The following is a 14,042-nucleotide window of genomic DNA, read 5'->3' as shown; positions in this document are numbered from 1 at the left end:
CAAAATGCATAACCTTACACTTTGCCACATTAAATTGACATCCATTTTCCCTAACCCAGTCCTCCAAACTATCTAAACCATCCTGTGCACTCACAATTGCTCTACCCAACCTTGTATCATCAGCAAACAAGTGAACACTTCCTCTCAGATCCTTTCCTATATCGTTAATGAACAAATTGGAAAGTAGTGGTCCAAGAACAGAACCCTGCAGCACACCACTAGTCATAAGCCATCTTTTGGACTCCACTCCTGAATAAACCACTCTGGTGTCTCTCCATCAACCACCATCCTATCCATCTCACCAAGCCTATATCCATCCTCATCTGCTCCAGTTTACTGATTAGAGTTCCATGTGGTATCCTATCAAAGGCCTTGGCAAGGTCCAGTAGAATCACTGGAAACCCATTACCCTTATCTAGTTCAGCCGTTACCTGTTATAAAACAGTGAACAAGTTACTGAGGCATGATTTACTCTTCACAAAACCATGTTGTGCCCATACAGTATCCCATTTTCATCTATCCATTCCTGTATTCTTCTCTTGACTAGTTTCTCCAAGACCTTGACAATGATTTCTGATATGCTAGTCGGTTGGTAATTTACAACAGTAGTCTTGGAACCTCCTTTATGCAGTGAAACTATTTCCCCCCCCTCTTTCCATGCCTTTGGGATTAGCCCAGACCCAAAACTCAGATTAAACAAAATGGTCAAGGGTACTGACAATTCTTTAGCTGCTTCACATACGACATGAGCTGGTATACCATCCAATCCCACAGATGTATTGACATTGAGGTTTTGCAATAGATACTTGCCTCTGCCTCATTCACCACAATTCCCATATAATCTATTGGTTCATTCATTTCTGCAATGTCACCACCTGGATGATATACTCTTGCAAAGTGCTCGCTCAGTAATTCAACTATCAACTGATTTGCTGATCTCCCTACCATCAGCATTCTTTAAAATCATTCTGCCATATATATTTTTTCTTTTACTTGTAACATATTGAAAAACTGTTTAGGATTCTCTTTAGCCTGCATGGCCAATGTTCTTTTGTAATCTTTTTTGCTTTTCTTACCACACATTATCCTTCTGGTCTGGACTTTATGCTGTTCAGATGCCTGCTGGTGACCTTTCTCTTTAAAAATCCCTCTATAGTTTCTTTTCTTGCAGCTCAAGCTTAATGATGTTATTCATCCATTTAACTCTTACTTGATTTATTATTTGGACTTTAGGTATACAGTCAGCCATTGCTTCATGCAAACATTTAACTGCCTCCCATGCATTGTCAACTTCTAGCCCTTGCAGTTGTACATGCCATGGCAATGTTCCAATCAATCTCCTAAGCTTGTCATACTTACCAGACTGATAATTTCACATGTGCCCTGTCTTAATTGTAAATTCCACAATTTAGCCACCTCCCAAGACCCCATGATCACTCTCTCCCCAATTGGTGGCAACATGGTCATTCATTACAGCCAAATGCTCAGATGCAATTACCAGGTCAAATACTCTGACCCCTAGTATTTTCTATTACTAGAAAATAGTAGGGGTCAGAGTAGTCGGTTTTCCATCAAGGGCTATATGTAGTTAACCCTTGAAAACTGCATAAAATCCAATTCCTTCCTCCCATGTGCCCTCTCCTCTTTCTAATTAATGTTACCATAGTTGAAATCTCCCATAATAATTACCCTCCTTCCATTTATTTGCTTATGAATATTATCACCATCTATTCCATCACTTGGTCTATAGCAGCACCCAACTGTATATTTTGTTCTAATAGTTTCAATCTCACACCAAATAGCTTCAAATGTGCTCTTTTCTCTATTCTCCTTGGCTGTAGTTCATCCACTATCATTAACACACCTCCCCATTTTATTCTCCCTGTCTCTGCTGAACACACTATACCCCTCGCATTCAATCCTACTAGCTGTGTCATCTTCTGTCAGCCATGTTTCACTAATGTGAATAACCTATGGTCTGGAAGTGCCAACCAAAGGCAAAAATTCTTCCCCTTTGTTCCTAATAATGAGGATTCATACTTTTATATGTACAAAAAAGGTGCCCAAGGAAACTTGGCAGGATGCTAAAACTACACAGAGTAAATGGAATATTATATAGAATGTTTCAGTTTTAAGTTGGTCAGAGTTTAAAGAAATACAGGAAGGTTGATGTAAAATCACATAAAAGGTACAACACTATCTCAACTCATCTATATGGAGAGCATTAAACATGCTAACACAAGACTATAATCCTCAAATTAAATTACAAATTTGGTGAAATCAGTAGTTTCAATGACTGAAGTAGAACTCATTATCCATTTATGGAAATATGGATGAGATCTCTTCCAAATGTTTAAAACCTACTGTCTTCTAGTTAAAGACTATGTAAGCATATTTCAGAGTAAAAATGTGATAAATGGAAAAGAACAAGCTTGGTTCAGGCTAAGTGATCGTTGTCAGGACTAGGTTTTACTTAAAGGCTAGTAGTGTAATCATGAATATTTAATCTTAGACCCTGAAAAGGTATTTAAGATATCTAAAGAGATAAGTATAGGTTACATTTTTATAATTTCATTTAAGTTTTATAGCAAGGTGAAAAATTTAAAACTGGAAAAAAGTAAATGAAGGATAAGGCCATCATTTGCTATTCAACAATAAGGGCTAGTCTTCATAAGACTATTAACTTCAATTATTTACTATATGCAGATGTTGTACTAAAAATAAATCTGGTCTTGACTAGCCATTATAAGTTTAATAGCCTAAACTGAAAGATTGTCTGCAGTTCTAGTGGAGAATCACTGGAAATCTGCCGAAATTAATAGAGGCAAGTTTGATTAATGCTCTTAACTCTGCAGAGCTCTCAGCTGATCTGATAGATATGAAAAATCTTTAATATAAATATTCTTAGACAATTCAGTGTATAGCTTTGAGCTCATGAGTAGCTGTGTATGCATGTGAGGAGTGATATTCTGCACTGTTTTTTGCAGTCAGTTTGGTTTAACATGTTATGTAAAGGTTTGTGATATTTGACAGCATATTGTATCTGAGAGATACCATAAGCTCTCTTGTCAGTATAGTATGGATGGTTTTTTATATTTTTATTCTTTGTTCAATAATTTCTAGATTGAAACTTAACTGAAAATAAACCATCATGTATTATTGAAATAGAGAACCAAAGGCTTATTTATCATGCATGTCCTCTAGGAGATGTGCTTCACATTATGAAAAATACTAAGGAAAGTAATCTTCAGCTTATCCCACCTTTATTACGAGTTGCCCATAAGGTTGCATCTGCCGAAACTTAGTTTTTATATATTTGGCACGAAACTCGTGTAGTTTCTATATTCAGCTATGAAATAATGTTGGATTCAATATCCACTTAATTTGTACCATCATGTATTATATTTGTAGTGTTTTTCTTTATATTTCATTGCTTGTTTGCTGGGTCTGGAGAGTGATTTTGCTTATTGTAGAATTTATGCAGATAAGAAAAAAAATTTAAACTGTTCAAACAACTCTTGATGAAAAAAATAGTAAATATAGGTACAAGCATTTATTAGACATTTAATTTGCATTCATTTTTATCTTTACTAAAAGAGGACCATATAAAACTAATTATTAATATAGTAATTGGTCATGGATGAATTGTAATTTTTACTATTAGATTTGATTAACGCAATTTTGATATATGCGGTAACATCGAGGGGTTAATTAACTGCGTTAATCGAGGGATACCTAGAATAAGTTTGAAACAATTAACTTAGACTGGAGAAAATCAGAAGAGCAAGCAATAAGATTTGACCCAGTGCAGGTGGCCACTACTCGTGCTCTATTGTTTTATAGAGCATTTCACACTTATCTGCCCAATTTGAGACAATTGCAAGGAGAAATCCATGATGCATCTTGTGAGACAAGCTAATCCTTTCAGTTGGTCTGATTCCTTGTTATGAGGATCATCTTTTAAAGGGAAAAAAGCACTGGTTGTAGTGAGTGTCATGGCATAAACATTAAAATAAAGGGAAAGAAAATATTAGCATTCTAGAATATGAATGCTAATCTGGTATATATTCACTTAAACAGAATGGAGAAATGATTAACAAAACTAGTATAATGCAAGAACATCTATAATAAAGATCTGGGTGCAATGATGCAATTAGTACTTTGTCAAGTATAATGGATATTAAATTACTAGTGTAGCAAATATTTTAATTTACTTAAAGTGTAGTTTGAGGGTATGCATTAGAAACTGATCTTACTTCTTTCTGGATCCTTTGAGCCTCTTCATCTGTTTCAAATGTTACAAACCCATATCTAAAAATATAAAATGTCAAAGTAAGGACCAACTAATATTCAATAACTGAAAAACTCTTCAATACTGAATAAACAATTTTGTTTACTAACTTATTTTATGCTGATATTTATCACATTTTAAAAAGCAATTTGAAGGGTTAAGCAGTTGTGTATTTAACATGCATTTTTAATTATAACTAGATAAAAAATTTAGCTTAAGTATAGATATATATTAGTTTGATCTCTAGAAATTAAACAAATTATCTACTTTGCAGAAGTAGATAACTTCTGAAGGATTACAGTAAGAATTGTACTTGAAATACATCAATTGCCATTTATCTAACCACATCAAGAAGAAAGCTTGCTGTCCTGATAACAGAAGGGTTGGATAACTGAAGAATGCTATAAATGAAAGTCTTGACCCTAAGAATCATTTAACTGAAGGACTGTCAAAGGAATTAAATGCAAGCTTAAAATGAAAACTGATAAGTTGGTATGACTATGAAGAATATAGTCAACTAACAATTCAATAAATCTGTATACATTACAGTGAAAAACCAGGAATAGGTAAGGACTAAAAAGCATATACAGTAATATTCTACTATGCTTTACTGTAGATTGATCAACTTGCACTTTTCAATTATCAACAATGCTAGTTTATACAATTCTGCATTTTTTTTTTATAAGTCTGATGATATTCAATGTAACTGATGTGCAATTTTTACAAGCTGTTCATGACATTACTCTAATTTATAGAGCAATAAAAATTAGAACTATAACTTTATGGGTTTCTCCCATTATGAGCAACTACACTGATATCAGATGTTAATTATTATTCAGGCCTCATTGCTGGAGGTCATCCCAAAGAAACAGTCTATCAAGCCTAATCTTGGGAGGTCCCTCCTAGGAAACAGTATCATACCACTCCTTAAACTCATTGACATTCTGGCTCTCACCACTATCAGGTAATGCATTCCACAGTTCAACCACTCCATGCAAAGAAACCACTCCACAGTTTCTTTTTGGAACTTCTAGGAATTGACCCTTATCAATCTTTCTCTCCTGTTCAACCAAGCAAAGGAACTCCCCAGTGTCAACCCTGTAACCACCTCTCAACAGGGTTGACACTGGGGAGTTTCAATTATATCACCTCTCCAAACTCTGTAGTCCACATTCCCTCAGCTGATCCTCATAACATTGTACAGTCCTGAAACTACTTATCTGCCTTTATACCCTTTCCACTTAATTTATCCCCTTCAAATCCTGAGACCAAATCTGAGAACAAGTCTAAGTGTGGTCTGATCAGTCTTATACAACAGAATGATTATTTCTCTGCAGGTCAGTATCCTCATTATTGCAGCAATCCTCTGTGTTACCTTCACAACCTTTGCAATATGTCCCCTAAAATTCAGGTTTCTATCAATCATCAACCTCAGATCACATTTCCCCTACTTCCTCCAGTATAGCTTCTCCCATAGAGGATGCAGCATCCCATTGATGTGTCCCAAACCTCAAGGGCTTGATCATGAGGTTTGGGACACATTGGAGAAATTCTATTCCTTTTGCTGCATTAAACAGATATTCCTGTTATTTGCCCATCTGTCTAGCTTATTTAAATCCTCTTGTAGGGATACCACATCTGTACTATTACTAATAACCCTTCCTGGCTTTGCATCATCTGCAAACTGAATATCTCCTGTAATCCACTGACAATGTCATTGATAGAAAGGTTAAACAATATAGGTCCTAGTACTGAGCCCTGTGGGACTCCACTTTTAAGCCTCTGCCTCCTTGAAACTGCCTCACCATATACAACTGATATCAGATAGCCAATCCTGAATCCAGTTGGCCAACCTGACATCCAGACCCATGTGCTGCAACTTAAATATCAGCTTATGTGGCACCCTTTCAAATGCCTTTGCCAAGTCCAAGAAAATGACAGCATATGCCTTTTCCTTATCTACTGCTCTTGTAAGTTTATTATATAAAAGGCTAGCATAGTGCTAAAACAAGAGCACCCCTTCATAAATCCATGTTGACTCAGATAACATTACCCTCATCTGCCCAATGCTGTACATGGTCCTTCACTAATTTCTCCAAGATCTTAACTACTGATGACACAAACTGGCCTATAATTAGATACTTCCAGTCTGCTACCCCTTATGCAATGGCACTATCTTATCTTCCTTCCATTCCCTGCCCATCTTTTCTGCAACCAGACTTTCATTGAAAATGCCAGGTCAAAAGGCACTGTTAGTTCTTTAGCACATTCTCTCAAAACTTGTGAAATACCATCTAGTCCCATAGCTTTACTGACATCCAGAGTACTTGGAACACTCCCCTCCTGCACCTCTAAAATAAAATTAAAAGGTGCTGTTGCTTCTAGTGAAAAGAAGATTCAGGCCTCCATGGAGTTTAGGCTCATCATGAGAGGTCCTTAGGAAACAAAATCTTTTATACCACTCCTTGAACTCTGACTGTTCTTGCTCTAACCACTCTCTCAGGCATCTCATTTCCATGATTCAACCAACTATTCTATTACATTAAAATTAAATTTAGTGACAACTATCAAATACTGAGATAGGCCTCTAAGGTAATTGAGAAGGGCTACATTAGTTGTATAGCTATCAGTAAATGAGACAATTCTGAAATGGAAAACAATGGTATAGACCAAACTGGTTTGTGCTTTCCTTTAAAGCAAGCTATTTAGAATAACTTACATTTGCAAAAATTATTCTAATTTGTCTGACATGAATGCTTTCATTTATGCATAATGACTGTTTAAACATTAAACAATTATATGCATCTAAGCCCAAAGCAATCTGCTATGAGAATTAGCATTTAATGTGTTCTATGTTTGAGGCATGTCTACCCAATTAGAATTATCTAGCCCTCCATGAAGTCAATTCTCAAAACTCATTGTGGGAGGTAGTTTTTAGGAAACTAAGTTTATCATACCACTCCTTTAATCCATTGACCATTCCTGCTCAAACCACTCTTGGGCAATGCATTCCAGTTCAACCACCCTCCATACAAAGAAGCCACTCTTCACCCTCTTGCTCACAGCCTCCTTTCATAACTTCCAGGGATGGACTCTTGTCATCACTCCTTCCTGCTGTTTGACCAAGTAAAAGAACTCCCTAATGTTGTACTCTCATTGCCTCTCAACAATTTAAAAGTCTTGATCATATCACCTCTCCTATCTAAACTCTGCAGTTCACATAATGAACTATGTATTCTTTAATTTTAGGTTTATGAGAACAGGAATGGAATGAACTTCAAGCACTGCTTAAAGCAGAAAGTTAGATTAACTTGACATGTTTTTAGAGCCTACTACTTCTGTGAAACTAGCCAACATCTTCAGCTAAGGATTCTTTGCATCCTAGAAGATATTTGAACATAAATCTTCACTTGAGTGGTCAAAATGGAGAGTTGATGCAAGTTACATAACACATTTTAAATTAACACCCTAGTAAAACTAAGGATGTTAGTGTTGTGCATCTATGATAATGGAGATTGATCATAGCAGAAAGGTGAATGCATGTTACAGGAGATGCAGTGGGGATTTTGTTGGCTTGGGCAACACCTCATGAGCATGGTGTGTAAATATGTAAGTGGTAGATAAAGTAGTGCCTCACTAGACATTGAAATTTCAGTCTACTGAAAGCCTGAGAAGTCTTAAGTGGTTTTCAAATTAACCTTTAGTCCATCTACAGCATTAAAGCATGTTAGGAATTGCTTTGTTTCATTCTCATGAATATTTGTCATGCCTCTAGGAAGGCAAAAGACTCATTGAGAGAAGGCACCTACTCTACAACTGTTTCCACAATGCCATCTACTGTTCACTAGTATTTTTTGCATAGAATCTCAAACATCCATGCCCATGGTGGGATTCAAACCAGCAGCCCTTTGGCTGGAGAGCAGACACCAACTACTCAGCCAACATGGTACAAATGTATATCACAGATTTGCAGCTACATTACAAGTGATTTGTTTATCCACCAAGGACCAAAACAACTAAAGTTTAATAGTCATTCATCTTATAAAGCAATTTTAGATATCAGAAATGGTATGTAAAATGCAGTATGTCAGCCAAATCAACAAGGACACTTGCATTGGACAATCCTTACATGTTGTGTTTAACTGGATGGAATCCATCTATATATTTAACTTTCTGAATGAAAATAGGTATATACACTATATTTAACATCTCTTAAGCATGTTTATATAAAACTAGTAAATTAAAAAACTAGTTTTATTAACTAGTTAAAAATTGCAAAAACTAGTTAATAAAATAATCTTAATATTTTAAGAAATTTCATATAACTATGTGAAACTTGTCTGACAACATGCAAGACTATATTCTGTTCTTTTGTAAAAGTAGTATTAGAAAGACTTTTTTTAACTAAATTAACCAGACATAAGGCCTCTTTGCTCACAAGTGTAAGTAATCAGGAAATATGCAACTGAGTTCTTAATCATTTCCTATATCATTAATATACAAATCAAACCGAACATTAGTGGCCCTAGTATAGAACCTTGAGACACTCCACTAGTTACCCTCATTTTTCTAGATTTCACTCCAATATATATATATATATTTTTCATTAGCATGTCATTCCCCTATCCATGCAGCCATAATCCTATTCCCATTTCTTCCAACCTATAAGTATACAAGTTTTAGTACCAAAAGAAGTTCATGGTCTAATGAAAATAAATTGTGGGAATAAGCTAGATGTCATTGGCAAGACCAGAATAACAAAATGCTATTATATTTTAGAAATAAATATTAGAAATAAGTATTAAAGGGGAAAAATCACTTGGGCATTTTTAGAATCTTATGATTTATTGTGGAGAAAGACTAACATAATATAATTACTATTGAGCTATTCTAGTTTAGTCAAAGTCCTTAAACCACTTAATTACTAGTTCAGGAGATGGATAACAGACTGAAAATGTCCTTTAAGCTTATTTTTGCCAGTTATGACAATGAGGATAAGTGCAAATTATCCTCACAGCAAGCAGTGTAAGCTATCATATACCTTTGACTATTTCCTTAGTTCTACAAAACTGAAGTAATCAAAATCTGAACATTCCAGGTGAGATGGATAACTCATCCAATTATAATCAGTTTGTGCTCCTCTTGCATCTTAACTATCATTCAGATCCTTATCTATAATGCAGCCATTGCAAGATCTAATATCAAAAATGGAACCAAAGTATCATCTTAAAATACTAAGAGTGTTATTAATCTGACAATTCTAAACAGGAAAAATCATGGCATTTAAGCAATTCTTAAATATCAAAATATGGCATTATGCAAAACCAAATACCATAACTACCCAACTGGTATGATTTGTTGACATGTCCACACCACTATGGTGGTTAATATTATTTTAGTGATACCAGCTGAAAGGCAAGATATTTTTTATTCAAGCTATGAATATAATTGGATGTCAAGGAGATTGATAGCACTGAACCAGATAGTATCAGCATTAACTAGAAACATCTGATGAAAAGAAACCATGACCTGTGATGAACAACTGCAGAGGAAATTGCCAAATCCATATATAAAAAGGAACACCATAAGATGGCAGCTTAGGAAGCTAGGTCATACTACTTAATCAAATGCTTTTTAAATATCAAACAGCCACTTGTTTCTCTAGACTTTGATTGCTTCAAAATGGTAGACAAGGTTAGATATTTGTTGAATGAGGATGATAGAATCCATATTAGTGATCACTAAGTAATCTGTGTATAAGTGAAGCACTTGGTTTGATTTTATTTTTGAGTATATTGAGCAATGTTCAGAGCAATAGTTTGACTTTTTTGGGAAGCTGGATAAAAGTTTGAGTGCCAGATGAATATGACAACTTGAAGATATGCAAGATAGGTGTACTTTCTGGAGCAGAAAGTTTTTTTTAAAGAAAAGTAAACTTCCAACATCTTTCTCTAAATAAATCCAGAGTAATTTAATAAGGTGGTACACCTTTTGGCAATTTACTTTGTGTAGATAAATGACTTCTACATTGTTTCTGCCTTAGTATCACTTCTGGGTCTGGCTCCCACTGACAAGACCTCAATAAAGGTTGAAACCAGTCTGGTAGTGGCCCCTTCCCTTAATGTATAGCATTATACATGTCTGCAAGGAAATGTGCTTTGAATTATAGGAGATACTGAGGCAAGGAATGATGAGAGCTTGGTCCACCTTTACCACAAGCTGCCTCAGTCCTCAAAATACTTTATGTGCAAACCTTGTTTGCTTACACTTGATTAAAGGATTAAACCAAATTTATTATAGTCTAACCAAGTGGAAGCTTCCAATAGCTAAGCAGGCTAAAACCAGATGTTGGTTATATAGCAAGTATAAAGTGTAGTTGAGTGATCACTTTGCAAGAGATATCTAGATGGAGATTTTGCAGTTGATGTGACAGAGCATATCAAAATTAATGTAGATTAACAGGTGTCCAATATATAGAATAACATTGATGAACAGTTTAACTAGATAACATATTGGCCTATTTATGTGAGTGTGCAAGAGAATTATCATTGCCTCTGATGAAGTAGTTGTTTAACTTCAGTCTTAGCTCTGGCAGGGTTGCAGGGGAATACAAAGAGTGTAAAACAATTCTATTGCATACAGGTGGCTAATGACAGATAGCAAACTATAGACCAGTAAATATCTGGAGTGCTATAGTACTGGAGAAGTTGCTGAAAGGCAACATCAGTGGGAGAGATATGATCTTCTATTGTGGGTAGCATAGCTTTGTAAGGAGTAGGCTGCCTTAACCTTTGGTGTCTGTCGGTCCTAAATTCATGCTGCTAAAGTTAAGTTGTTAATTAACATTTCCTATGTATAAAAAAATTTCACTTTAAGGGGTAGAGCATGGTATGTCTGAAAACCATTAAAATAACCTAACCTTTCAAATTGCTACCACAAATAAGATAACTTGTTAGTAAGTTGTTTATTATTCAGGCTTCCATGGAGTCTAGACTCCTCATGGGAGGTCCCTGCTAAGAAACATGAAGTTTCTTAGCAGGGAACATACCATTCCCACTCTCACCACTCCATCAGGCAATGCATTCCATGGTTCAACCACCCTATATGCAAAGAAACCACTCCTCATCCTCTTGCTCAGTTTTCTTTCATAACTTGAAGGGATAGCCTCTTGTCATCACTCCTTCCCACTGTTCAACCAAGAAAAAGAACTCCCCAGTGTCAACCCTCAAACTACCTCTCAACAGTTTAAAAGTCTCAATCATATCACTTGTCCTTCTATCCACCAAACTCTGCAGTCCACATTCCCTCAGGTGATCCTCATAACTATCATTGTCCAGTCCTGAAACCATCTTTGTTATCTGCCTTTGTACCCTTTCCACAGTTAATTTATCCCTTTCAAATCCTGGGGACCAAATCTGAGAACAATAATCCAAGTGTGGTCTGATCAGAGACTTATACAACAGAATGATAACCTTATCTCTGCAGGTCAGTGTCATCATAATTGCAGCAATCCTGTTACCTTCACCACTTTCGTAATGTCCCCTAAATTTCAGGTTTCTATCAATCATCAATACCAGATCTCTTGTCTCCCTACTTCCTCCAGTAGGACTCCTCCCATAGAGGATGCAGTGTCCCAAACCTCAAGACCTTGCATTTTTCTGCATTAAACAGGAATCCCATTCATTTGCAGATCTATCTAGCTTATTCAAATCCTCTTGCAGGGCTACCACATCTGCACTATTACTATTAACCCTTCCCAGCTTCACATCTGCAAACAACTGAATATCCCCTGCAATCCATTGGTAATGTCATTGATATAAGTTAAACAATACAGGTCTCAGTACTGATCCCTGTGGGACCCCCACTTGTAACCCTCTGCCACCTTGAAACTGCCGCAGTATACACAACTGATACCTATCAGACTCTTGCCACTGTTTCTTCCTTGCTTATCTATATCTCTTGTTTAATGCAGGATTTGCTTAAAGCAGCAAAATCAATTGCAACAATCCCTTCATATACACAGCAAGAGTTTTAATCAACTCACCTATATATTTACCATGCAGAAACATGCAAGCCTCCAGGAGTGTTTCCAGGCCGAGAGAAAAAAGTCTTGAGCATGATGTCATTTCTCCCATTAAGTATTAAGACTGGGTGTATTAATAGTTCCAATTGTTCTGCTGTATTACATTCTTTGTAAATTTCTCATTCAAAAGAATTATCAAAACTCTCTTAATGATTTTTGTGAGAATGAAAGTTATTTTTTCTACCAAAAATGACATTACTACAATCCATACAAATCATTGTATGTTTCAAAGCCAATTTCTTAAAAAGACATTCTCAAATGGTAGAATGCACTAATAATTTAGGTGGATTTTAAAGTCTTGTGAACAATGTGGTTTGAAGAAATTTGTTGCAATCGTTGGTGAAGACCTTGGATTTAGGATTAGGACAATTTAGGATTACTTAAGCAGCAAGTAATGGATATGGATCTAGATGTTAATCAAAAATGCTTTTTAGCTGGGTCTAGTCATTTTGACTGTTATTGAAGATTTTACACTGATAAGAAAAACGAACTGTTCAGATGACTCTTGATAAAAAATTGTAGTAACTAAATGTAGGTACAAGGTATTTATTAAATATTTACCTTGCATCTGTTTTTTATATTTACTAAAAGAGTACCATATAAAACTAATCATTAATACAGTAATCTTGGACAAATTGTAATTTTTACAATTGATTATTATATTTGATTAATGTGATTTTGACATACAGTAACAGAGGGATTAATTGCATTAATCAAGGGATAACTTTATTTTGTTCCCTACTTACCTATTATCCTCTCATTCCCTCTTTTACTGGTTCTATTCTCTCCCTTCCATCATTCCCATAACTTACTATTCTGATTTGCTTTGCATTTGTTTCCAGTCACATAATTGCATCCTTCACACTTCTTAGCTTGTTCTGAAACATTTTACTTGTTTTAGCACATTTAAGTTATCTACATATTCTTGCTTGATACTCATCCTACCAATTAACACCATCTTTGAAAACTTGGTTTAACCCACACTTATTTTTTCATTCACATTTCACTCATTATCCTCACCCTGATAACAGCATTTCTCTTGATTGGTATTTATCTGTTTCTGATTTAACACTGCCAAGGTCTGTTAGTTTCTAAATTAGTTCCCATTTTCTACAGGCACTCACTCTTCAATCTCACCTGCCATATCTAGGTCATAGGATATATACATGCTATAAGCACTGCATATCACAGAATCCTATAGTATGCTGTGTAAAATTTAGTCTTTAAATGGGAAGACTTGGTGATAAGCCATTGGCAAATTGAGCTGTAGCTGCTATTATTATTTAAACATTACATGAAGAATGCTACAAACTATACTGAAATATTGCATTTAAGTACAAATGTAACTTAATTATGTACTTATCTAGCTTAGATTTCCCCTTAAAGTAAAAAACAATTTTTTTTTAATCTTTTCATTTTATTCATTTCTGTCTATGGTGTATTTTTCTTAAGCTTATGTGAAGAAGCTATATCTTGCCACTGCAAATGTTTAATAGCATGGTCATATTTTTTTAGTTTTACCATTCATGGTAATGTCTGAAAGTGATTAAAATTTTAATTGCTTATAATTCTAATTTTCTCCATATTTATATACACCTGAGTCACATCATTCAAATGAAAAGTTATAGTTCTGATGTTAGAACTGTTGCAGATGTATTACATGGCGAC

The 14,042-nt window shown here is 35.2% G+C and overlaps 1 protein-coding gene across 1 annotated transcript in view; it reads right to left on the bottom strand.

The window, feature by feature from the left end:
• LOC150109866 (uncharacterized) overlaps positions 1-14,042 on the bottom strand; it is a 185,502-nt gene that overhangs the window by 84,529 nt on the left and 86,931 nt on the right. The window contains exon 4 of the mRNA XM_090396404.1: positions 4,257-4,311. Coding sequence (XP_090252530.1) covers positions 4,257-4,311 — 55 coding nt within the window. The remainder of the gene's footprint in view (positions 1-4,256; positions 4,312-14,042) is intronic.

The sequence above is a fragment of the Typopeltis vanoorti genome, chromosome 1, assembly GCF_054136105.1.
Source record: "Typopeltis vanoorti isolate ZY-2024b chromosome 1, IOZ_Tvanoo_1.0, whole genome shotgun sequence".
Lineage (NCBI taxonomy): Eukaryota > Metazoa > Arthropoda > Arachnida > Uropygi > Thelyphonidae > Typopeltis > Typopeltis vanoorti.
This window is presented reverse-complemented; position numbering and strand designations above follow the sequence as displayed.